Source organism: Aphidius gifuensis, linkage group LG5 (genome assembly GCF_014905175.1).
Source record: "Aphidius gifuensis isolate YNYX2018 linkage group LG5, ASM1490517v1, whole genome shotgun sequence".
Classification (NCBI taxonomy): Eukaryota; Metazoa; Arthropoda; class Insecta; order Hymenoptera; family Braconidae; genus Aphidius; species Aphidius gifuensis.
Genome location: NC_057792.1, coordinates 5,123,545 through 5,150,243, shown reverse-complemented (window position 1 = coordinate 5,150,243; position 26,699 = coordinate 5,123,545). Strand labels below are relative to the sequence as shown.

At 24.4% G+C, this 26,699-nt stretch overlaps 6 protein-coding genes across 14 annotated transcripts; 3 read left to right on the top strand and 3 right to left on the bottom strand.

The window, feature by feature from the left end:
• The first annotated feature begins 4,307 nt into the window (after positions 1 to 4,307).
• Positions 4,308 to 5,379, top strand: LOC122857158 (PXMP2/4 family protein 3). The gene is made up of 5 exons (XM_044159186.1): positions 4,308 to 4,625; positions 4,700 to 4,795; positions 4,873 to 5,020; positions 5,086 to 5,205; positions 5,280 to 5,379. Exons 1-5 carry the CDS (start codon positions 4,528 to 4,530, stop codon positions 5,376 to 5,378), a joined length of 561 nt encoding a protein of 186 aa, XP_044015121.1. The 5' UTR covers positions 4,308 to 4,527; the 3' UTR covers position 5,379.
• Positions 5,380 to 5,385: 6 nt separating this feature from the next.
• Positions 5,386 to 15,499, bottom strand: LOC122857156 (serine/arginine repetitive matrix protein 2-like). 6 transcript variants are annotated; one of them, XM_044159180.1, is made up of 10 exons: positions 15,323 to 15,499; positions 14,823 to 15,058; positions 14,637 to 14,741; positions 12,242 to 12,535; positions 10,759 to 10,884; positions 10,597 to 10,675; positions 9,627 to 9,679; positions 7,755 to 9,560; positions 7,484 to 7,657; positions 5,386 to 6,322 (listed from the first exon to the last, which is right to left on the bottom strand). In XM_044159180.1, exons 2-10 carry the CDS (start codon positions 15,047 to 15,049, stop codon positions 6,172 to 6,174), a joined length of 3,015 nt encoding a protein of 1,004 aa, XP_044015115.1. In that variant the 5' UTR covers positions 15,050 to 15,058; positions 15,323 to 15,499; the 3' UTR covers positions 5,386 to 6,171. The 6 variants fall into 6 exon arrangements, with proteins under 6 accessions (XP_044015115.1, XP_044015119.1, XP_044015116.1 ...); XM_044159182.1 differs by lacking the exon at positions 5,386 to 6,322 and adding an exon at positions 6,653 to 7,234; XM_044159183.1 differs by lacking the exon at positions 5,386 to 6,322 and adding an exon at positions 6,653 to 7,231.
• A 111-nt stretch (positions 15,500 to 15,610) lies between these two features.
• LOC122857159 lies at positions 15,611 to 16,945 on the top strand. Its single transcript, XM_044159187.1, has 4 exons — positions 15,611 to 15,898; positions 15,998 to 16,107; positions 16,199 to 16,535; positions 16,622 to 16,945. Exons 1-4 carry the CDS (start codon positions 15,845 to 15,847, stop codon positions 16,679 to 16,681), a joined length of 561 nt encoding a protein of 186 aa, XP_044015122.1. The 5' UTR covers positions 15,611 to 15,844; the 3' UTR covers positions 16,682 to 16,945.
• A 236-nt stretch (positions 16,946 to 17,181) lies between these two features.
• On the bottom strand, positions 17,182 to 17,944 carry LOC122856262 (smoothelin-like protein 2). Its single transcript, XM_044157957.1, has 4 exons — positions 17,868 to 17,944; positions 17,648 to 17,777; positions 17,430 to 17,533; positions 17,182 to 17,305 (listed from the first exon to the last, which is right to left on the bottom strand). Exons 1-4 carry the CDS (start codon positions 17,942 to 17,944, stop codon positions 17,182 to 17,184), a joined length of 435 nt encoding a protein of 144 aa, XP_044013892.1.
• LOC122857155 (probable WRKY transcription factor protein 1) lies at positions 17,868 to 23,543 on the bottom strand. Of its 4 annotated transcripts, XR_006374181.1 has the most exons (7): positions 23,300 to 23,540; positions 23,006 to 23,166; positions 22,815 to 22,856; positions 22,468 to 22,584; positions 18,521 to 22,382; positions 18,240 to 18,281; positions 17,886 to 17,958 (listed from the first exon to the last, which is right to left on the bottom strand). XR_006374181.1 is itself a non-coding variant. In XM_044159179.1 (5 exons), exons 2-4 carry the CDS (start codon positions 22,828 to 22,830, stop codon positions 18,556 to 18,558), a joined length of 3,960 nt encoding a protein of 1,319 aa, XP_044015114.1. In that variant the 5' UTR covers positions 22,831 to 22,856; positions 23,300 to 23,539; the 3' UTR covers positions 17,868 to 17,958; positions 18,521 to 18,555. The 4 variants fall into 4 exon arrangements, 1 of the variants encoding a protein (XP_044015114.1); XR_006374182.1 differs by lacking the exon at positions 23,006 to 23,166 and having other exon boundaries at positions 18,521 to 22,376; positions 23,300 to 23,543; XR_006374180.1 differs by lacking the exon at positions 23,006 to 23,166 and having other exon boundaries at positions 23,300 to 23,539.
• A 653-nt stretch (positions 23,544 to 24,196) lies between these two features.
• Positions 24,197 to 26,587, top strand: LOC122857154 (dual oxidase maturation factor 1). Its single transcript, XM_044159178.1, has 8 exons — positions 24,197 to 24,787; positions 24,879 to 25,057; positions 25,122 to 25,179; positions 25,279 to 25,413; positions 25,478 to 25,709; positions 25,776 to 25,987; positions 26,081 to 26,282; positions 26,416 to 26,587. The coding sequence occupies exons 2-8, from the start codon at positions 24,893 to 24,895 to the stop codon at positions 26,564 to 26,566; spliced, it is 1,155 nt and encodes a 384-aa protein (XP_044015113.1). The 5' UTR covers positions 24,197 to 24,787; positions 24,879 to 24,892; the 3' UTR covers positions 26,567 to 26,587.
• Positions 26,588 to 26,699: the final 112 nt, after the last annotated feature.

Below are 26,699 nucleotides of genomic sequence, written 5' to 3'. Positions count from 1 at the left end.
AAGAGGTATTTTATCCAATTCGTAGATCACTTCCTGACCTTCCTGCTCTCCTGGTAATTTTAAAAATAAAATTTCTTTTCAAAAAAACAAATAGAAAAAATAATTAAAAAAATAGGCAATTTGAACAGGATCATAGAACAGGCAAAGAGGTATTTTATCCAATTCCTAGATCACCTCCTGACCTTCATGCTCTCCTGGTAATTTTAAAAATAAAATTTCTTTTTAAAAAAACAAATAGAAAAAATAATTGAAAAAATCGGCAATTTAAACAGGATCATAGAACAGGCAAAGAGGTATTTTATCCAATTCCTAGATCACCTCCTGACCTTCCTGCTCTCCTGGTAATTTTGAAAATAAAATTTCTTTTTAAAAAAACAAATAGAAAAAATATCTAAAAAAATAGGCAATTTGAACATGATCATAGGTCAATGTCAAAAATAATTTAAAAGGCATTTAAACAGGATCATAGAACAAGCAAGGAGGTATTTTATCCAATTCCTAGATCACCTCCTGACCTTATATCTCCTGGTAATTTTAAAAATAAAATTTCTTTAAAAACAAATAAAAAAAATTAAAAAAATAGGCAATTTGAACAGGATCATAGAACAGGCAAAGAGGTATTTTATCCAATTCGTAGATCACCTCCTGACCTTCCTGCTCTCCTGGTAATTTTAAAAATAAAATTTCTTTTTAAAAAAACAAATAGAAAAAATAATTAAAAAAATCGGCAATTTGAACAGGATCATAGAACAGGCAAAGAGGTATTTTATCCAATTCCTAGATCACCTCCTGACCTTCCTGCTCTCCTGGTAATTTTAAAAATAAAATTCGTTTTCAAAAAACAAATAGAAAAAATAATTTAAAAAATCGGCAATTTGAACAGGATCATAGAACAGGCAAAGAGGTATTTTATCCAATTCCTAGATCACCTCCTGACCTTCATGCTCTCCTGGTAATTTTAAAAATAAAATTTCTTTTCAAAAAAACAAATAGAAAAAATAATTTAAAAAATCGGCAATTTGAACAGGATAATAGAACAGGCAAAGAGGTATTTTATCCAATTCTTAGATCACCTCCTGACCTTCGTGCTCTCCTGGTAATTTTAAAAATAAAATTTCTTTTTAAAAAAACAAATAGAAAAAATAATTTAAAAAATCGGCAATTTGAACAGGATCATAGAACAGGCAAGGAGGTATTTTATCCAATTCCTAGATCACCTCCTGACCTTCGTGCTCTCCTGGTAATTTTAAAAATAAAATTTCTTTTTCAAAAAACAAATAAAAAAAATAATTTAAAAAATCGGCAATTTGAACAGGATCATAGAACAGGCAAAGAGGTATTTTATCCAATTCCTAGATCACCTCCTGACCTTCCTGCTCTCCTGGTAATTTTAAAAATAAAATTTCTTTTCAAAAAAACAAATAGAAAAAATAATTAAAAAAATAGGCAATTTGAACAGGATCATAGAACAGGCAAAGAGGTATTTTATCCAATTCCTAGATTACCTCCTGACCTTTATGCTCTCCTGGTAATTTTAAAAATAAAATTTCTTTTTAAAAAAACAAATAGAAAAAAAAATTAAAAAAATAGGCAATTTGAACAGGATCATAGAACAGGCAAAGAGGTATTTTATCCAATTCGTAGATCACTTCCTGACCTTCCTGCTCTCCTGGTAATTTTAAGAATAAAATTTTTTTTTAAGAAAACAAATAGAAAAAATAATTAAAAAAATAGGCAATTTGAACAGGATCATAGAACAGGCAAAGAGGTATTTTATCCAATTCGTAGATCACTTCCTGACCTTCCTGCTCTCCTGGTAATTTTAAAAATAAAATTTCTTTTTCAAAAAACAAATAAAAAAAAAAATTAAAAAAATAGGCAATTTAAACAGGATCATAGAACAGGCAAGGAGGTATTTTATCCAATTCCTAGATCACCTCCTGACCTTCGTGCTCTCCTGGTAATTTTAAAAATAAAATTTCTTTTTAAAAAAACAAATAGAAAAAAAAATTAAAAAAATAGGCAATTTGAACAGGATCATAGAACAGGCAAAGAGGTATTTTATCCAATTCCTAGATCACCTCCTGACCTTCCTGCTCTCCTGGTAATTTTAAAAATAAAATTTCTTTTTAAAAAAACAAATAGAAAAAATAATAAAAAAAATCGGCTATTTGAACAGGATCATAGAACAGGCAAAGAGGTATTTTATCCAATTCGTAGATCACTTCCTGACCTTCCTGCTCTCCTGGTAATTTTAAAAATAAAATTTCTTTTTAAAAAAACAAATAGAAAAAATAATTAAAAAAATAGGCAATTTGAACAGGATCATAGAACAGGCAAAGAGGTATTTTATCCAATTCGTAGATCACTTCCTGACCTTCCTGCTCTCCTGGTAATTTTAAAAATAAAATTTCTTTTCAAAAAAACAAATAGAAAAAATAAATAAAAAAATAGGCAATTTGAACAGGATCATAGAACAGGCAAAGAGGTATTTTATCCAATTCGTAGATCACTTCCTGATCTTCCTGCTCTCCTGGTAATTTTAAAAATAAAATTTCTTTTTCAAAAAACAAATAAAAAAAATAATTTAAAAAATCGGCAATTTAAACAGGATCATAGAACAGGCAAGGAGGTATTTTATCCAATTCCTAGATCACCTCCTGACCTTCATGCTCTCCTGGTAATTTTAAACATAAAATTTCTTTTCAAAAAAAAAAATAGAAAAAATAATTTAAAAAATCGGCAATTTAAACAGGATAATAGAACAGGCAAAGAGGTATTTTATCCAATTCCTAGATCACCTCCTGACCTTCATGCTCTCCTGGTAATTTTAAAAATAAAATTCGTTTTCAAAAAACAAATAGAAAAAATAATTAAAAAAATAGGCAATTTGAACAGGATCATAGAACAGGCAAAGAGGTATTTTATCCAATTCCTAGATCACCTCCTGACCTTCCTGCTCTCCTGGTAATTTTAAAAATAAAATTTCTTTTTAAAAAAACAAATAGAAAAAATAATAAGAAAAATCGGCAATTTGAACAGGATCATAGAACAGGCAAAGAGGTATTTTATCCAATTCCTAGATCACCTCCTGACCTTCGTGCTCTCCTGGTAATTTTAAAAATAAAATTTCTTTTTAAAAAAACAAATAGAAAAAAAAATTAAAAAAATAGGCAATTTGAACAGGATCATAGAACAGGCAAAGAGGTATTTTATCCAATTCCTAGATCACCTCCTGACCTTTATGCTCTCCTGGTAATTTTAAAAATAAAATTCGTTTTCAAAAAACAAATAGAAAAAATAATTAAAAAAATAGGCAATTTGAACAGGATCATAGAACAGGCAAAGAGGTATTTTATCCAATTCCTAGATCATTTCAAAAATGAAATTTGTTTTTAAAAAAACAAATAGAAAAAATAATTAAAAAAATTTGCTGTTTGAACAGGATCATAGAACAGGCAAGGAGGTATTTTATTTAATTTACAGATCACCTCTTAGACTTCCTGCTTCCCTGATATTTTAAAAATAAAATTTCTTTTTAAAAAAACAAATAGAAAAAATAATAAAAAAAATAGGCAATTTGAACAGGATCATAGAACAGGCAAAGAGGTATTTCATTTATTCATAGATCACCTCTTAGACTTCCTGCTTCCCTGCTATTTCAAAAATAAAATTTGTTTTTTTTAAAAAAACAAATAGAAAAAATAATTAAAAAAATATGCTATTTGAACAGGATCATAGAACAGGCAAGGAGGTATTTTATTTAAATCATAGACCACCTCCTAGACTTCCTGCTTCCCTGCCATTTCAAAAATAAAATTTGTATTTCAAAAAACAAATAGAAAAAATAATAAAAAAATTATGCTGTTTGAACAGGACCATAGAACAGGCGAAGAGGTATTATATATAAATATATATATTCAATTCATAGTTTTCCTATTTTAAAATAATTAGGGAATTTCAAAAAGAAAGGTAAAGCTCCAAAAAATATTGAATACTCCCTTGCTTATTATAATGTTATCATGTTAACAATTTTATTTTTTTTTAATCAATTCTTTGCGGAAAAATCAAATTATCAGGGACTCATAAATAAAATAGAGTAAGCTTCCAAAAATGACAAATACTGCTGATATTATTATGTTATTCTGTTAAGATCTTAATTTTCTAATAAATTGTCATTATTTTCACAGGCTAATCATTTTCTATGGAATTTCATATATGTAATCGGGGAGTAAGCGCATATCTCTACTCTTCTTTACCCACTCTACCAAACATAAAAAAAAAATATAGTTCCGACTGTAAATATAATAACAATATGAAATTGATACTTTTTTTTTTATCCAAAGTCCATATAAAAAAAAAATAATGTAAACACGTTCAACATACTTACTCGTTAATCTTAATATTATAAAAAAAAAAAAAAGTGTACTTAGTGTTTTATATAATTTTAATCACGTTTTACAAAAGCTATAGTTTTTTAATCTCGAGGATGTGTTATTGAGTTTAAAAGTCAAATAAATAAACAATATGTCACTATCAAAACCATCAGAACTTATTTATGAAATTATTGGATCTTATTTCAGCAGATTGTATACAGATCCAATTAAAACAAAAGCAATAACAAGGTTATTAATTGTGCAACATAATCTAAATGATAATTTTATTTCTTCTTGTTAATTATTGATAATAAATATTTCAGCTGTGTACTTGCAACAAGTGGCAACTATGTTGCTCAAAAAATTATGGGAGCAAAAAAATTAAATGATGACACTTTACTTGCATTTGGATTATTTGGGTAATTTTTTAATTAACACATGACTTATTTGATGCAATAGAATGTTAAGTTTAATTTCTGCTTTTTTTATTATGTAGATTGTTCTTTGGTGGACCAGTACCTCATTATTTCTACAAATACATTCCTCAGATTGTTAAAAATCCATTGGGAATTTTATTAATTGAAAGACTTATTTACACTCCATTATTTCAATCATTGTCATTGTACATGCTTTCAATACTTGAGGTAATTATAGATTTAAAATTATACCCTCATTCAAAGAATATATATTAATACTGTTTAATTTTCAGGGTAAAACACATGATGATTCTTATTCAAATTTAAAAAAAATGTATTTACCAATTTTAATGGCCAATTGGAAGTACTTGACATTGCTGCAATTTATTAATATTAAATATGTTCCACCAATGGTAAGGTTATATGTAAAAATAAATTAATTAATGTTAATAATTTGCTAATTATTATTCAAATTTTTTTGTTATAGCTTCGTGTTCTCGTTGTGAATTTGATTGGCTTCCTCTGGACAATTTATCTAGCAAATGCTAGAGAAAAAAAAATGAATAATCAACGACCAAAAAAATAAACAATAATTGTTTTAAAGATTGACAATATTTTAATATAAATTAATAATATCCAGATTCAATATTAAATTGTTAATTGTTTTTTAATAAATTTCATTTGTTTATAATTATTATTCATTCATTAGCATTTTTTAATCACACAACAACAATACATGGTTTAATTTACAGATAAAAAAAAAAAAATTAGTTTTCTTTATCTTCTTTCAACATTAAAACATTTTTACTTTTATTTTGTTTTTCGTCATTTTCTTTTGTATTAATTAATTAAAATAAAAATTAGCTAAATTTGTTTTATTTTTTTGCTTTAAATTAACTAATAATCGTGCAATGTTAATTTGTTAAATTAAATTTTAACTATAATATCTAATTTGACAATTTTATTTTAATAATTTATTTACAATTAATTAATTAATTAAAAAATTGAATAGTCAACATTGCACTATAAATTTTTTTTTTTTCAATCACAATAATCTGAGTTGGTTTTTGGTCATCAACTTTGACTAGAAATTTCTTTAGAAATAATATTAAATTAAATTTACTATGACTTCTTTTAGTAAAAAAAAAAAAAATTAATAAATATTTAAATAATGAGGTAATTCATTCATTGAACTTGATAAATAATAACAAAAAAATTATTAAAATAAATAATACTTGGAATAAATATATCAATCAAAAAAATTGATTAATTATTTTTTTAAATATTTAAACAACTGAAGCCATCAGTTTGATCTTTCCCACTTTCAAATTTTCTGGTAATAATTTGAGTAAATATACTCAAATATTTTAATAAAAATTTCAACGTGTATAAGATGGACTTCGAGTTGGTGAATGACTAGATCCTCTGCTTGGACTTGACCAATCAGTGTGACAACTATCATCACTACTGCTTGGTGATGATGGAGGTGTTGGAGTCGGTCGATGATACGGAATCGGCCTTTTTCTAGCACTACAATTTAATTTGTTAATTTTGTTAGTTGAATTAATCACAAACAAAAAAATCACAATCAATATGCAATTATTCGAATTAGTTTTAATATATTAAACATCAATTAATATTGTGAATTAAAAATAATAAAAAACATGCTAAATAATTTTTAAAAAATTAAAATGTGAACTTACCTTCTTTTTTTTTTGATGATTAAACTAGTGGCTTTATTATACAATTGATGACAATAAAAAAATAACGTGTTGACAAACAAATAATAAATTTTTAAAAAACTTACAAATCTACTTGATAAATAAATAATTAAATAATAATTAAAACAACAGCATTACAGCAATATCATACTTTATTGTTGTGTTTAAAATTGAAAGCCATTTAATTTTTTATTTTTTGCATTCAAGCCAAAATCAAGGCTTTTGTTTTTTTTTTTTTCTTTTTGATTTTAAGAATAATAATTTTATTCTTTTTAGTTGATGTACATTTTAAATAATGACATACATGCCACACATCTATTAACTAAAAATATACATATATCAATAATTATTTAAATGCAAAATACAAATTAAAAAAAAAAAATAATAATAATAATTCAGTTTTTAAACTTTAATGATCAACTGAATACGCGAGAAAAAAAAAAAATTCAATTTCAAATGAATAATCAAAAAATAATATTAAACAAAAGATAAATAATAAAAAGTAATTTTTATATATTTTTTTTGTCTTGTTATGATAATTAAATTAGATAACTTTATCAAGTGTGAATATTATTAAATTTAATATGTGCGTACTGATTTTATTTTTAGAGATTTTATTTTTTTGATTGATTAATAAACTTGTGTGTATAAAATCAATATTTATGAAAAAAAAAAAATCCAAATACTCTATCTTCTATGTCTGCCCCTCGATCTGTCTCTGCTGGATCCAACAAAAAAACAGAAAAAAAAGAAAAAATTAGGAAATTATCTAAATAATAATAAAAAATTATTGTTTTTTTCACAAAAATTTTTTTTTTATAAATAATATAAAATAATAATAAAATGCTAATAAAGAAAATACATTACAATAAAAAAAAAACTAGCGATATCGAGCGCGTGTAACAACTTTAAGGTGCATATAAAAAAAAAATAAATAAATATTGAGAACCTGTTGAGTTGGATAATTTACCTGGTAATTCTACGACGATCAAGAAAACTTGGTGAACCATGTCGTCGTGGAATTGATGGTGAACGTGATCTGCTTGATGCTGAACTACTTGATGAAGATCTTGATGAACGACTAGAACCACTGCTTGATGATCTTGATGAGCTTGAGTAGCTTCGTCTACTACGTCTAGTTGAGCTAATTAAAAAATAAAACAACAACAAAAACAACATAATCAAATAAAATATACAAAAAATAAATTAATTTTTGTTATTAAAATTAATGTGTTAAATACCTTCTCGATGATCGAGAACTGCTTCGACTTTTGCTACGTTTAGATTTATCTCTAGATGTTCGAGAAACTGATCTTGAATGAGTTCTTGATTTTTTTGATACAGAACGACTTCTTGAATGTCTTGAAGGTGATCTACTTGGACTTCTAGATTCTTGTTTTTTCAAAGAAATTGATCTTGATCTTGAAATAGATCTTTTTACACTTCTAGATGATGATCTAGATCCACGAGATTTTTTAGAAACACTTCTAACAGATAATCTTGTTCTAGAAGATGATCTTGATGCTCTTTTTTCTGTAGAATATGGACTTTTATCTTTTGATCGACTTTTTGATTTATTTATTGTCTGAATAATTTTTCTTTTTGGACTTGATGATTTTTCACGTGATACTGATCTGGATACTGATCTTGATGGACTTTTTGAATATGATTTTGATTTTTTTGGTGAATTTAATGGTGATTCAACAATTGTCGTTGTTGTTATTGGAGATTTTATTGGTGATTGATGATTTAATGTTAAATCATCATAATTTTTTGGTGATAATAATATTGATTGAACATTTGTTGATTCTTTGGATGGTGATTGAGCTTCTTCACGTGTTAATGGTAATGCTGGTGATGGTGAACGACTTGAATCAATAATTTTTTCAGCAATTGATGATTTTGAATTTGAATTATCTTGATAATCAATAATATTATTATCAATATTTTTAGATAATTTTGTATTAATTGACATTGTTTGAATTTTTTGTGGTTCATTTGGTAATTCAATATTCAATGCATTATCTTTTTTTTCTAATTTAATTTTAATTGGACTTATTGATTTTTTTTCAAGTGTTTCTTTAGCTTTTGCTGCTAATCCAGTTTGTAATTTTTTTAATGTTAATATTTCTTTTTGTTTTTCTTCATCTTCAATTTTTGGCTCATCATCATCATCATTATTAATATTTGCTGCTCTTTCTTCTTCTTCTTTTTCATCATCTGATGAACGTAAAGATACTCTTGGTGTAATTATTTTTTGATTTTGATTATTTTTACCACGTAAATTTATTAATTTTTTTTCATTCTTTTTTGGTGATAATTCATTATTTTTTGGTAAAATATCTCTGTAACGTTCTGGATTTTTTCTTACTGGTGAATAACTTAATGATGATCTTCTTGAACGACTTCTTGATTTTGAACGTGATTTACGACAATCACGTGATTTATCACGACGATTTCTTGAATTTCTTGGTGGTGAATAACGACGTCTAGAATTTGATCTACGTCTACGATAATTTGATGGTGATCTACGTCGTCGTGATACATATCTATCATTTCTAGAACGGCTATGACTTCGTGATATTGAATATCTTGATGTACGTCTTGGTGATCTTGATGCACGCCTTGGTGATCTTGATATACGTCTAGGTGATCTTGATATACGTCTTGGTGATCTTGATATACGTCTTGGTGATCTTGATAGTCTACGTCTACGTGGAGGTGATGGTGATAATCTACGTTGTCGTGAATATCTACGTGGTGATCTTCTTCGATCATCACGACCACGTGAAATTGAACGATTACGACGTGAATTTGAACGAGGACTTTTTGATCTTCTTGCAGGTGGTGGTGGAGGTAGTGGTGATTTATCTTTTCTTCTAACTGGTGAAGCAGCTTGAGGTCTTGGTGAAATTGATCTTTCAATTCTAGAACGTTCTAATTTTTTTGGAGGTGTTCTTTGACGTATTTCTTTTGGTATTTCAATTGGAATTTCCGTTTTTTCTGCTTTATCATGTTTTGTCTGTTTTTTTGGTCTTTCTGGAGATCTAAAATTCATAAAATAAATTAAATATCTAAATTTTTTAAAACTATCTAAATGTAAAATAACTTACGTATCTGATTGACTCTCAGAAGACTGATGCTTTCTTTTTTGAGGCTTTTTTTTCTAAAAAAAATATTTAAATAATTTAAATTAGTATTAATTATTAATTATCATAATCTACAACATCAAAATCATGCATTTTATTTTATGTCTTACAAGGGAGAGATTAAAAATTTTAAACAACTTTTTTTTTTAAATTTTTAATTATTCATTATTAAATTTTTAAAATACTTTTAAAATTTAGTTCATTGAATAACTCACTAATAACAATTTAATACTAGATATTATTTTTGTTTTTAAATGCTTAAATCATTCATAATTATTTCAAGGGTTAATTATATTTTTTTTTTCTACTACTTGATGATTATTAATTGCAAGGGTGCTTGACACAAAACAAAGTGATACATACAACAGTCGCAAACTCATTTAATGATAATTAAATAATTTACGAATTATTAATTACACTGAGTAGCGGCATGTCGGGTACTCACTCAGGGAATGTATCCTGTCAAATGGCGCTGATAATTATAAACAATACTGAGATTTACATCTTTGAAATAGTGATATATATATAATTTTTTTTTATTTCTTGCTGTATCTTTTTTTTTTTTTTATTAATTTATTTTTCAGCAATAAGCACAATAATCATGCAAAAGGATGAAAAAAAAAATATTAAATATATTTAAAATATTAAAATAGAAAAGGCAAATGTAATTTTGAAATAAAAAAAATAATAATAGATAAATAGATAAATAATAAATAAATTGAAATAAAAAAGATGGAATATTTTTTTAAATTAAAAGAACTTTAAATTGATATAATTATATTTTGATAATAACATGCAAATAATTATAAAAACATGCATAAAAAAATTACCGTATGTATGCGTATAAACATTTATACAAATACATAAAAATTATTAAAAATGATTTATTAAAAAATTTATTAATTAATATTTATAATTTAATATTTATTATTACCTCTTGTTTGTCTTTGTTGTCATTTTTTGACTTCTTCTTCTTTTTTTTCTTTTTCTTTTTTGACTCAGCTTCTGATGAACTGTTGAAGCAGAAATTTTTTCATTAAAATATTTTTTTTTTTTTTCGTTTTATTTATTAATTGATTAATAATAAATTAATTACCTGCTATTATCAGAATCATCACTTGGTGAATCACTGTCAGATGAGCTTACATCTTTTTTATGTTTTTTATCTTTCTTTTTTTTCTTTGATTTATCCTTTTTTTTGCTCGATTTTGGTGATTCAGATCTATGAAAAATTTAACACAATTATAAAATTAATATTATTTAATTATTAATAATATAATTAACAAATAATATTTATTTAAAAATACCACAATATACTGATGTTAAATTATTGATGGATATTAAATTTTTTTTTTTTTTTATTACATATATATTGTGAATAATTATTAATCTAAATTTATTGCAGTGGACGTCATCCTGCCATCAAGTGCATATTCATCTTGTGCTGATAAAAAATTTATCAAACATGATTTTTATAAAAAAATATGAAAAAAAAAAATTATATTTTAACGTTCAAGACTTTAATTTATTTATAAATTTTTTCGAGGGTTATTTAAAACTAGCAATGACTAATTTATTATTTTAAAAGATTTAGTTTAAAAAATTATTAATAAAAAATATCTAATTTAATTTTTATGAAATTAAATTATCGATAAACTAAATCTTTTAAATTAGCAAAATATATAAGGACAAATTAATTGTAGACAAGAGACGATTAATTGTGAGGATTATTGATAAAATATGGGATTAGCATTACCTTGATAACCATCAATAGGGACGGACTTGTCAGAAAAAAATAGAGAGATGACATTAACAACAGGCTTTTATCGATAAACAATTAATTTTTTTATAAAAAATATTTCACACAAAAAAAAACCATGGTTATTATTCACTTAAAAATTAATCAAACATAAGACGATAATGAAAATTAAAACAACGCGTTTTATGAATAAATGAAAAAATAATAATTGTCAATTAAAATAATATATAAATAAAAATAATAATGCAAATGAAAAACCGTGGGGGTATATTATTAATTATTTTTGTTTGAAAATAATTACGCGACGACCATGACTTACCTACTGAGCCTATTGAATAGGCACTCAGTCCTCCTCAGTTCTGTTTGAAACAGAGAAATATGTGTATGGGACATGAGATAGAAGGCGAGTTTTATAAATTATAGAAAAAAAAAAAAAAATTAATTAATTAATCAAAAACAATTATCTAAAATACAATTGACGTATTTTTAAAAATTTTTTTTTCAATTTAAAAATGTGTTTGAAAGCATATAATTTGATTAAATGAATAAATTCATAATCGATTATTAAATAAATAATAAAAATTAAATAAATTAATTAAAAAAAAAAGGATATGTGTGTAACTACAAGGGGAAAATAATTTTCATAGGCTAATTCACGGTTAATTTTGAAGGTTGATTGATCAAGAAAATTATTTAAATTTATAAAAAAAAAAAAAATAATTATCATTGTTTAAGAATAATATATATATTAAAAATAATTTTCTAAATCAAATAAACAACCTTCAGTTATTCGTGATTATTAATAAAAAATTTTATATACCTGTCTCTTTTATGTTTTTTTCCTTTTTTTTTCTTCAAACTGCTGGATGATCTTTTACGTTTATTTTTTTTTTCAGCTGTTGTTGTTATTATATCAGCTTCGGGTGGTGGTTGACTTGGACTTTTAACAAGTTCATATACTTTACTTGCAGCAGCTTTAGCTTCTGCTTCACGTACATGTCTTTCAGGATCTAAACTACTTCCTTCAACAAAATACTCTGATATACCAAATGCTTCACGTAATTTTGCATTTTTTTCCTGTTGTGCTTCAGCAATTTGATGAGTTTCACGTACACTATTTAAACAGATCAAATTAAATAATTATAAATCATTCCTATTTAAATTATACCAATTATAAATTTTATAAAATCATACCGATTTGATAATTTAACAGTCATTATTAATTATTAAAAGAAAAAAAATAATAATAATATCAAATGAAAAATAAAAAACATAAACAGCGTTTATTCAAGTTTGATAAATTTTATAGTTATAAGTGGTTATAAGTTTGGGTCGAATTGTGAATGCAATATTATACTGAAAGCAATATCAGAGTTCGTCATCCTTCTTGCAACCCCTCCCTCACAAGTAGGGGGATAACACAGTTGTGCGCTAAAGTACACCCCAGTTTGTTACGCCATAAACCCTCGATCAATACGTCCCACTAGTTTTGTCTCTTGTCATCTAGCTAGCTAGCCTTTTCATATATATATTTTTTTTCTTTTTCTTCCTCAACTTCCTTTATCATAATTTTCATTTTTTTTTCCCTCCTTCACAGCCCCATTTAATCATTTTCCCCTTTCAAGTTTAATTTTTTGCTTTTTCTACTTGACAATTATTCAAACAAACTTTGACACATTTAAAATCAATAAAAAAATATTATTTATTTTTTTTTTAAATTATAATTTAATTTACTAGCAGAAAATTTTTATTAAATCCAATTTGGAAATGATCCAATTAATCCACGTGACTTCAAGAGCTTCAAAATATAATAATAATAATTTAATTAAATTTAAAATATATAAATACCTAACGACAGATTTAATGCTTGTTTTTTGTCCAGCAAGTAAATGAAGTTTTATTTGTTGACAACAACAACAATGTTGTTTAAATTGTAATTTTTTATTACGTTTATTACAATTTGTTATATTTAATTTACGCTTGCGCGTACGTTTTACAATTTTTTGTCGGTCTAAAAAAAAATTACCACGCCATAAACGTTCAAAAAATGCACGACCATCAGTTGGACCTCTTCCACGCGGTGTTTTTGTCGAAATAAATGTAGACATTATCATTTGTCATGTACTATTTATTCAGCCTTGTTATTTTAAATATTTTTTTTCTTTATTTACGTTGCAATTTTCTCAATACTTTTTTTTAATTTTTCAATTGAAATAAATTGGTCTGGATGAACCAACAAGTGTTGGTAATACAATCGTTGTTATTTTTTTTTCTTCTTAATAAATTTTTATCAATAAATATTTTTAAATATTAATTTTAGTTTTATATATTATATTTTTTACGTTGGAAGACGTTGGATTAGGCACACTAATCTCATATGAAATTTTATATAATAATATTAATTATTAAAAATTTATGTATATAATTAAAATATTTATATGAAATATTAATTTTTATTAAATAAATTTTACTTTCTTTTAAATTAGATATATTATTTTTAAAAATTTTTTATTATTAAATTAAACTAAGTTGGAAGACTTTTGTGATTTTATGAGTTTTAACACTCGCGTTAAATCACTTGGACTACATGTTTATATTTTTAGAATATATATTTTTTTCTTTTTCGTAAAATACATTTGATTTGATAAATTTTGTTATTTTTTTTTTAACCGTAACGTCCGGACGCCGGTCCATTTCAACACTGATGTTGAAATTCAGACAATCTCTCTATCTGGGTTTTCATATTGAGTACATAAACCTCCCACCAAAACCACCACCTTTTGTATATATACAATATTTTATTTGTTTTTTTTTCTATAATTTTTGTTTCCTTTTTTTTTTTTTTTTCTTTTTAAAATAGGGGTTGGAAGCGCCGGCGCTAAAGGGTCGATATTACTCTTAGCTTGTGTACACGGAACTGCGCGTCAATGCAGTTATTTTAGTGCAAATCTTGCCTCCAGGGATTTACCACCACCCAACCACCCTCTTTTACAATAACATTTTTTTTTTTTATTATTATCACAGATATTGCAGTAATATTCTTGGATCAGTTTGACTTCAATTTTTTTTTTTCCAACAAATAAAAATAAATTATTTGCTAGATTTTATTTTTAAAAATGAGATGAATCTACCTAGTTTTTTTTAAATTTATTTTCAAATCTAGATATTAATAATAATAATATATAAAAATAAATAATATATAGTATATGACTTACGTTATTCTACCAAATTCATCAGTTGTTGCTGATGATTTTGGACCAGAGTCTACAAGTGCTTCACGATAATCAGATACTTTTAATTTGATTTCATCAGTTGTAAATCTGTAATTTAATATTTAATAATAATTTAATTAATAAGACACATTCAATTATTTTTTTCAATTATTAAATTTAAATATTTACCCTTGTTGTTCAAGAACATCAGCAAGTTCAGCACATTTGACCTCAATTTTTCTTTTTCTTGCATGATCAAGAATTTCCTTGTTGGGTTGTTTACTCAATTGATCATGTTTATCATCAGCTCTGTACTCAACTTTATCCTTGGTTTTTCTGACAATTGCCCAATTTCTTTGGACATGACCATTTGTACCAGAGCCTCTTGGTGTTGTCAATCCAATGCCATTGTACATTATTCAAAACTGAAAATATAACATCATATTAAACAAATGTCAACATAACAATTCAATTAAATACTCTCTCTAATATCTATATTATTAATAATAATATAATAATAAATTAATAAAAACAATTACTTTTTATATATCAAGAGAAAAAAAAAATATAAAAAAAATGAAAATAGGTTAATGTATCACAAACATGTATCGATCGTCGAGCGTCGTTGAATTTAAAATTATTGTTAATATATAATTATTAAAATCTATATAATGTTATAAACAACTTACCAAAACGAACTTTATATAGTTCAAATTAATATTAACTAATTTTAATACACGTTTAATAAGTATTAATAGATTTTTTTTGCGGCAAAATTGAAGAATTGGAAATAAACCTGCGTAAAAATTAACGCAGTAAATACAGACACATACACAAACAAAACGTTTCCACCATTTTCCATTAGATTTTTTTTTTTTTTTTTTTTCACGGAGAAATACGGAGCTTGTCAAACATCTGTTGGATAAATTTTGAACTTCAATGAAAGCCATATTGAATTTCTCTCCCTCTTTAGACAATTTGCGTTCTCTTTTTCTATTTTCTATATTGTATGTGGCACATGCTGTAGAGTGTGTGCTGTATTTCGTTATTTGTTATTTTGTAAAGTTTAACGGTTTTTATATCCAACTGCAAAAAAAAATAATAACATTGCTTTGATTAGAAAAATTAAAAATTATCATTTGTTCTATTAAATTTTGTAGCAATTAATTGCAAAGAAACAAATATCGTTTCTTTGTATTCAAAAATTTAACATGAAAACTGAACACTCAACAATTGTTTCATCAACAACATCAAAATCATTTGAGGTTAGTATTTTGAATTATAAAAATATAAATAAATAGCTATGTGTAATTATATTTTTTTTTTTGATATTAACTTGAATGAATTATATTTTATTTTTAAAGAAAAAAAGTACAAAAACATTTGAAACAGCAGCAAGAGATAAAGAAAATCTTGTTAGAGTAAGCAGAGTATTACGTTCAACGAGTGGCCCATTAAAGGCCATGTCAAAAGAGTAAGTTTATTATTTTAATTAAACAATAATTTATTATAAATAAAAATATTGATAAATAATAATTTATAATTATTACCTATATTATTTATAGAGAAATGTCTGGACAAATAAAAATAGAAACTACAAATGAAAAAACTAAAAAAATAACAGAAGTTGGAAAAGTTAATAAAAAATCACCAGCTAAAAAAGTATCACAAAAATCAGCTAGTCAACGTGGCAAAATAAAAATTAAACATGATGATTTAACAACCGAAGCTGAACCAAGTGAAAATTATTACAAAGTATTAGCTGAAAAAAGAAGAATAGCACTTGATAATGCACTTGAAGAAAAACATATATTACATGATAAAATTAAACAATTAGAAGAAGAAAATCGTTCTTACAAAGAAATGTTGGATGAATCACGAGCACTTGTAGAAGTTCTTCAGGTATGTTTAATCCAAAATTAACTATAAATATTATTATAATTATATATTTCAAACAATAACAATATTTTATGTTTATTATTTTAAAGGAAATGCTTGGTGAGGATCAACCTGACATCAATAATTCCTTGGACGACAGTGTTCTTTAAATCTTCAAAAATAATATCTATACTTAATTTCAATTATTTATTTTTCTTTTAATATTTACTAAACATTTTAATGAAAAAAAAAAAATAATAAATCTAAGCAAATAATAAAAACGTAAATAAACTTTTATATTGCTGAAAATAATCAGTGTAAAATTGACGTCATCATCAAATTATTTTGACATACGTGTTATTAAATTCTAACAATAAAATTATAAAGTCATTAGTCAACTAACAGTTCATAATACAATAACAAAAAAAAAATTCGTATGAAAACCATTTAAGAAAATAATAGATAATATAAAAAATTAAAAACAAAAATATATATGTTAAATGCACAATTGTATAGAATAAAATAATAACTCGGCACTGCCAAAAATAATGATTAAAATATCACATCAATATAACAAAAAAAAAAAAAATTAAAAAACAATATAATTGTTCTCTTGTTAAACAAAAACAACAACAACAACAATTAGACGAAAAAAAAATGAAATATTAAATTAATTTTCGTCTTTAAAACGACGCCAAATTGATTGAACATAAGTAAAGACACATTTCCAATCAGGACGACGCATTATCACCATGTCCTCGACATCAAGTAGTGGAAAAATTCCTGCAACTTCACTGAAAAATAATAAAAATAATAATAATTAGTAATTTTAGAAAATTTAAAAATATAAATTAAATAATTGTGCCTTACTCAGCTTTTGTAAATGCTAGTTCAAAATTTTTTCTTTTATCATCAGGCTTTAATGAATAATAATCAAATGCATCTGGTCTAAAATGATGTATCAATGCACAAAATGCCAAGCCATTATTCCAACTTGTTGAAAAATTTTCAACTTTAACATTCTGTTGAGAGAAAAAAAAAAAATTATTTTAAGACACTATTGTTTATTTATAATTTTTTGTATCAATTAATTTAGTAATATGTTTTTAATAAAATATATAATAATTTTTCATTACATCGTATTCTTTTGTTTTTTCTCTACACCATGATAATAAACGTTCTTTAATTTGAACAGCACTATCTTGAACAACTGGATCAGTAAATTTAAATAATATTTCTTCACTTCCTTGTCTTCTTGGACTAAAACTACAATTAAAAAAAAATATAATAAAAATTAAATTAAATTATTAATAAGTTAATTTTTTAATTTATAATTAATAATTTTATTATTATTACCTTGGTGAAGTTGGTTGACTTTTTAGTTGAAGACTATTTTGTCGATCAAGAAGACGAAATTTGGCAAACGGTGACATTGGTTTCTTAACAGCTGCAAATACAAACAAAATAGAAATAGAAATAGGAAAAAAAAAAATAAAAAAAATATATTATAATTTAATTAACAAAACTATTATTTAATTTTTATTATTTACTTGATTTATATATCTTTTAGGAAAAAAATAGTTATTACATGCAATTCTATATGCATTAAACTAAGGAGGTATTAAACTATATTTTATTTTCAAAAAAAAAAAAAAAAATCATCTAGAGGTGATATATTTTATGCAATTATTTATTTTTTAAATGCATTCTCAAGTTACTAAAACTTACTGAGTCCTTTGTTGGACAATAAATGCCACCCTCATTAACGACCTTTATACATCAATCAAAAAAAATTTATTAAAAATTTTTTTTTTTCTTTTTTTTTTTAATTTAATAATAATTAATTTTGTACAATATATTGAAATAATTTTTTTTAACATTTCTTTTTTTTTAAATATTTTATAACTTTACAAAAATTAAAAATAATTAAAATAATAATTAAAATAAATTAATAAACTATATAACTAATTGAAAAAAAAAAAAAAAGAAAATTACGCATTTTATTGTACCTGCGAATTTATAAAATAAAAGGGAATTATAATTATTAATGTCGATTATCGCGTGTTGCCTCTTCAAATAGGCTATCGAAAGCTTCGTCAACGTCGAGATTATCATCAAATATATGTGGCATTGTTTGACTTCTAACAAGTGCATTACCACTATTTTTAAATGTTGTAAAATTTCTTTTTGTTAATTTTTTATCACGTTTATTAATTGTTGTTGTTGTTGTTGTTTTATTTTTAATTGTATCTTGACAATCAAGACTTGTTGTTGAATTTGTTGTTGAATTATTATTACTATTATTAAAATATCTTTGTACTTTTTCTTCCATTTTTTTCATACCATTATCAAAATTTTTTGATAAACGATTTAATAATGGTGAATTTGGTTTTGGTGGTTTATTATTATTTATATTATTATTTTGTGTTGGTACTTGAAGATAATTATTAACTTGTGATTTATTTAACATAGCAAGTTGATGCCATGATTCTGATTTTGATAATACAATTGAACGATTTGGTTTATTAGCACATGATACAAGATATTCATCACTTGAATCAATTGGTAATATTTTTGTTTTAGTTGTTGTTTTTGGATGTGATAATTGTTTTATTGGAAATGATGGTTGTGAAATTATTTTTGTTGGTGTTATAACATTAATAACATTTATTTTTGGTAATGTTATTGGCATTATTTGTAATTTTTCTTCAAATATATTTATTTTATCTTGTGTATTATTTGCTTCAATTGTCGGTGGTGATAATGGTGATGTTATTAATTCTTGTTCATCATCTGATTTTTCTTGTAAACGTTTTATTAAATTTTTTTGTAACATATTATGTCTATCAATATCATCCTGAAGACTTGTACTCATTTGATTTGGTATAAAATTTGTATAGACTTGATCTTTAATACTTGCTACTGGATAAACAGGTTGATAATTATTTTGATAACTCTCACAATTATTTCCAGTTGAATAAGATTGTTGATAATTTTTTTGACTATCATTTTGTCGTTCAGCAACTTGATAAGATGGTTGATAATTATGTTGAATATTTCTTTGACCATTTAAAACAGGATAAGACTGTTGATAATTATGTTGAATGTCTTGTTGATCATTTAAAGATCTTTGATAAGATTGTTGATACTGTGGTCCAATAACTTTTTGTGTATCACTTGCTTCTTGAACATTTGTTATTAAATGATTTTGATTTTTTTCTATACCATTTAAAATTTGTTGAGAAGATGTATTGCCTAATTCTGGTAATTTATTTATAAATTCATAATTATCTTGATTCATTGATTCAGATGTATTTGAAGCAAGCGTTGCTATGGCACTTGTATATCTTGTTACAATTTTATTTGGACTTATATCTTGATTTTCAATCATTTTATCAGTTTCAATAGGCATAAATATTTTATCAAATGCTTTATTTTCACTTCTATTTATCATTATTTCATTATTACTATAATTATCAATAATTTTTGGTGGTATATAAATTGGATTTTCATTTTCTGAATAAAATGCTTTATGTTCTGGTTGTTGTACAAATTTATATGATAATTTTTTTGGATATGTAACATCTTGAATATTTATTTTATTTTCAAATTCACTTGTATTTGTTTGTACAGCAACTGATTGTACATGCTGTTGTTGTGGCTGTGATGATGTTGTTGTTATTGAATTTTTTTTTGGATATTTTTCAACAGTTTTTAATTCTTCTTCTTCATCATCACCATCTTCATCATTTTCATCATTACAAAAATGTCCATTATTACGATGTATCTTGTCTTTTTTACGTTGATTTTTTAATGATGTTATTGGTGTATCTTGTTGTTGTTGTTGTTGTTTTACAAAAATAGAACGATTTTCATTTCTTTCTGGATATGATTTTCTATTATAATTTATTGTTGATTTTGGTATTTGTGTTGGTGAATTTTGATGATCAAACATTTTAACTTTAGCTTTTAATAAACCATTTGATACACAATTTGGTAAATATGATGATAATATTGGTTTTTCAATTGTTTTATCTGTTATTTTATTAATTTTATTATGTCCATCTGGATATTTTGGTGATGGATTTGATATTTTTGTAAATGGTGAAGTTGCTGCATGTGTAAAAATTGGTAATTTTGATACAACATTACCAGGATTATAATAAGATGGTTGACAATTTTGATTTTGATCATGTGAATTATCAAATTTACCAAATTTCATTGTATTAACACGTTCAGATGTACAACTATCTGGTGTTAAATTACCATTTTTTAATGTTAAATCAATATCATGATCTCTTGATGATCTTCTTGATGACATTGGTGGTAATGATGATGGTGATGTTGGCAATGATTGTTGATCAAATGTTGTTTTAATATTTGAAAATCTACTTTTCCAATTTTTATCAGCTACTGAACTTGTTTGACGATAGCTAAATGTTTTAAATGGTTGATTAACATTACCATTTACATTCCAATTTACTTTATTTAATAAATTATTATTACTACTATTATTACTATCATTATTATTATTATTATTATTATTTCTATTAATAAGAGCAAGAAATTTTCTATCATTATCAGTTTTTGGCTCAAAATTTGGTATTGGAGCTGGACTTATTGTTTGATGACTACCATAATAATTCCATGTTATTTTATCACTAATATCAATTGGTTTTCTTAATCCAGATATTCTATTACCAACATCAGCATAACCATTTAATGAATTTCTCTTTTTTTCTTCTTGCATTTTTAAATAATTTGGTATATCAATTGTATTTGCACGTTTAATTTTTGATTTTTTAGCAAAAAATTTATTTGATTTATTTTGTGTTTGATTTGTTGTTGGTAATAATGATGTTACAATATCATTATTTTGTTGTTGTATTGTTTGTTCAATTGTTAATGTATTATCATTAATATCAATATTAAATTCTGTATCTTTTGTTTTATGTTGTAATGATTGTTGTTGATTAATAGCATCTTTAATATGTTTATCACAACTTCTAACAACAGATGGTATACTATTTACAAATTTATAATTTTCCGGTGATATTTGAGATGTTGAAATACTTGATTGTTGTGTTGTTGTATCATTAGATAATGTTGTATCATTTGTAATTGTTTTTTCAATTGTTTTATTTAATATTTTTTGTTGTTTAAATTTAATTGTTTGTTGTCCATGTTCTTGTTCAAGCCATTTTCTTGCACTTGCTAATTCTTCTTTACTAACACCAATTGTATGTCTATTACCACGATGACGATTACCAGTACGACGACTTGACTGACTTGTATCATTTTTATTATTATTATCATTAATTTTAATTTTTTTTAAATTTGATACAAGATTTTGTATTAAATTTATAATTATTGTTTTATCTGATGCTTCTAAATCATTATCAGTACTCAATGCATCAACATCAACACTTTTTAAAGTTTCTTCAAGACGTGTTATTGCTGCTTTAATATCTGATGGACATAAATCTTGTAAATAATTTATATCAATTTTTTTATTATTGATATCACGTGTTGTTGTTGATGGGATTGATGTTGTTGATGCTATTGTTGATGTTGATAATTGTGGTAATAATGAAGATGATGTAGATGATTGTTGTTGACTTGTTGATTGTCGTGAAGTTGGGTCAGGGGCGAGGGGCTCGTCTGAGACATCATTTATAGTTCCAAGGGACGAGCATAAATTTTCTACTAATACGGGCAATATATTCCTGCACTCACCAACATTTCTTGCTCCATCGATTGAATTATTTCTTGATAATTCGCCAGTTGGGACTTGATCCTTAACTTCAATTTTATTCAATTCTTCGACTGGATTATTTTTAGCTGGATCAACAACAACTGTCCCTTCTGTATCTAAAACAATAAATATTTATTAATTTAAACAATAATAAAAAAATTAAATATATATTTAAAAAAAATATAAATATAGGTATAACACCTTTGTGTGAATCAATTGATGAACTTTTCAATAATTTTTTATCCAAAATATCAATACTACCATTGATACCGAAATTTTTCAATTTATTTTCAATATTTCCAGCATCAATTTTTGCTTCTGAAAATAAAAGAAAATACAAGTAAATATATATTAATAATTTTTATTGCGCATTTAAATTTTAAAACGAAAAAAGTTCAACCACCTTTTCTTTGTTAATAAATTTAAAAATATTTTATATATTTTTTTTTTTTTTTGGCAAAGATATAAGCAACATTGTAAAACTGCGTCAAATATAGAATAATATAATATTTAAAAAAAAATTAATTTTCATAAAAAGAAAAACTGACCTTGATTTTCCGACATGATTCAAGTTGACGAATATAATTTATCTGCAAATAAAAAATATATGAATAATTATATACAAAATTAAACAAAAATTTCTAACAAAAATTAACTTAAATAATAATTTAAATAAATATAAAACATAAAAATTAATAAAATATATTTAAAAAATTATTAGATAAATAAAATAAACCACCTGGAATGAATAAAAATAATCGTTAATTTTGTTGCGCGCCTTTTACGGTCCGACAAAATATAACATCTAAATGATTTGGGTGGTGGTACTAAGAGCCACTAATAAAAAACCGACCACCAACTTCACCAACATCGACATGAATAACTCAAAAAGCTGGATAACTATATTTTTTTTTTTCAAAACAACCCGGAAAAAAAAAAAACTTGTCTAAATTATTTTTTTTTTTGAATGAAAATGTTTTTATTTATTTTTATTTATTTTTGTTTTTATCAAGGGGGCGTTATTATTTAGTACCTTGGTTGTATGAATGAGCCAAATGATGAAGGTGTCAGACCAGGTAGATGACAACGAATATAGAGTTTTAAGCTGTGCCGCTGTATCTAAGCGACTGCGCGATCAAAAGCTAAACTTTTTGGATCTTCTTAGTCTCTCGTATCACGTATAATGCGTATGCCATCACCCGTACAAATTTAGATACACTCAAAATAGATGTACAAGTTACTTAGTTATTGTACGTTAGTGTATAGTTTTAAAAAAAAAAACTTACCGAAATCAGAAATAAATAAATCACAAATAAAAATGAACGAAAAAAAAAAATTCCAATAAATTAATATAAAAATATAATTTAAATATTTATATACATAAAAATTGCGTAAATAATTTAATAAAATAAAAAAAAATTATTTATACTGTTTTTTCTAAATAAAAAACAAGGCTACTTTATCTTTTTTTAAATAAAAAAAAAACGAATTTTTAAGTAAAAATAATTTCTTTGTTTTTAAAGTAAATATTGTATTTTTAATTAATTATAATAAAATTTAAATTTTAAATATATATATTTACCTTGCAATGATATTTTTTTTTTAATTTAAAAATTTTAATATTTATTAAATGATATTTACTTGAAGATGTCAGAAAAACAACTGGCAATTTTTCAAGTCGGAAATAACAATTAGGAAGCGTAAAAAAAGAAAAAAAAAAAAAAATTTTTTTTTTGCCTCCAACATGCGTAAAATTTGTTCCAAATTTGATATAGATATATAAAATCCATAAATAAAACATTTTCTTTGTCTAGCAGTCTTCTCATATGTATTTTTTATTTTTATAATAAAAATAAAAAAATCATAATATATATATCTTAATCTTTCCACGAGTGTATTTATGTGTGAGTTGACATCAAGATGAAGAAAAAGAAGAAGAAAAATCATACATGGTCTGTTGATTTTTGGTGCAATATATGCATTAAAAATTAAATTTAAAAAAAAAAATAATAATTAAAATAAAATAGCCAAGTAATTCTAGTTATAAAGTGTTGAGTGATATTGTCGAATGGCCTCGACTTTTTCCAGTTTAAACATCGGTAAAAATCGGCTTGTGTCGGTTATCAGATCCAACTTTCCAACAATTTCCAATGCTGGATACCTGTTAACCCACTTGATTCAGTCTTTGAGCCACTTTGGACACTATAACATACAATATTTTATTTTTAATTAACAAAAAAAAAAATTAATTTTTAATCATTAAAAACAATATAAACAATATTATTTATTATTATTGTTAATTTTCTTTAATTTTTTATAATATTTTGTTTAATGAAATATTTATCTAAATGATGACGAGATGGAGGAAATGTGCGTCAAAACCGGATCTTTAAGATAATTTGTGTTAATTTAATTTTTTATTAGAATATTTATTTATATATTTTTTTTTTTTTATTATATATTGCTGAAAGTTCCGTGACATTGATCACGTGGATCTGTGCTATTTGACCTTGCTAAAAAAGTGAGTATTTTATATATTTTTTATTATTATTCATATTTATTAACATGTTTATATTTAAATAAATATATTTAATGATATTTTTTTTTTTTAGTTGAAATAATAAATATGTGGGGCTGGTTCGATGCATTTAGAGACAATGGGGGTCCAACACTTTACAGTTATAGTAATCGTACACCAGTTACTGGTGATATACATTTAATAACAATATTCATTATATTTTGTACAATATTTGCTGCATTTTTAATAATATTTCCTGGTATTAGAAAAGAGGTATGTTAATAATAATAAATAATAAATTTTTATGTTTATAAATTATAATTATTTTAATTTTTAGAGATTGACAACATTTTTTACCGTCACATTGAGTCTTCTTGTTGGTACAAGCATTCAAGGTGATTTAAATTACTGATAGTTAAACATGTTAAAATTGCGAAAAAAAAAATGAAAAGAAAAACTCTGTTGAATAATAATATTTACAAAACAAATTACAGTTGCTCAATATGGCTCCACCTGGCATACGACCTCGTCCCAAATTGTCAGTAGTTATAGTGTATTCTCAAGGCACAGGACACATGCGGAAATTGGTGGATACATTGGTCTTATGCACATAAATATTACCTACAAAGGTTATTTAATTAATAATAATTCATATCATAAATATAAACTAATTAATTTTATTTCTTTTTTTAGTTATTGGTAATGATCAAAATTTTTTTTCTGATTCAATAAATGATGTTGAATATAATGAAAGATTTTGGTGGCGTACACCAAATGAAATGAGTATATCTGTTAGAGATGCACTTAAACGTGGTACACCATTTCCAATTATTTCATTAGCTGAATATTTTAGTTTACATCAAGAAGGATTTTCTTGGGGTAATAAATATCGTCAAGCTGGTCATTATACATCAAAAACACTTTGGTAATTTAATTTTATGTTTAGTCCAGTAATTTTAATTACTTATATTTGTGTTTTTTTTTTTTTCAGGACTTGTTTTGCATTTTGGCTAATGACAAATTTATTATTAATTGTTGTACCAAGATATGGAGCATATAGTATGATATTAACTGGTTCATTAATGTTATTATCAACTTTAATATATTGGTCTTTATTACCATGTGAACCACTTGTTGCACATGTTGATGGATCAATTCTTATATTTCATTTTGGATGGAATTATTGGCTTGTTATTATTGCTGGTATGTTTGATGACTAAACATATTATAATTATTTTCTTCTTCCTCTTTTTCTTCTTCTTATTTATTTTTTTATAATTAAAAATTTATGTCAAGGTATTGGATGTCTCATTGGTGGATTAATAATAACAATAATTGATCTTATATTTCCTCATCAATTTTCAACAATTCTTGAGGTTGATTATGATACTCCATATGACAGACATGTTATTATTGAAAAAAGTTTTGATACAAGAAATATTGGAAAAAATTTATCAAAAATTGTTGATGAAGATCTTGATGAACGTATTATTCTTGGGTAAAAAAAAAAACAAATTCAATTAAATATTTCATAATTAATACTTGGATAAAAGAAAAAAAAAACTATTTAGAAAGTTACTTTCAATTAATTTCTTTTTTTTTTTTCATTTTGTTGTTTTATTTTATTGTAGAAAATTGTCACCAAATTTGGGTAATGGACATCATAGTACTCAAGGAATTGTCAATCGTGGATATTTACCACATGATCCGAATGATTATCCTCGAGGATATCATCATGATTCATCAGCTAAATGGGCATATCCATTTCCCAGTTTGTCTTGAAGTATATCAATAACTGCCAAACATGTAAATAATTTTTTAAAAATTTTTTAATAACTTTAAATAAAAAAAATTTTCATTATTAAAAATCTTCATTAATTTATTTTTCTTACTATTTTTAATTTTATTAAAAATT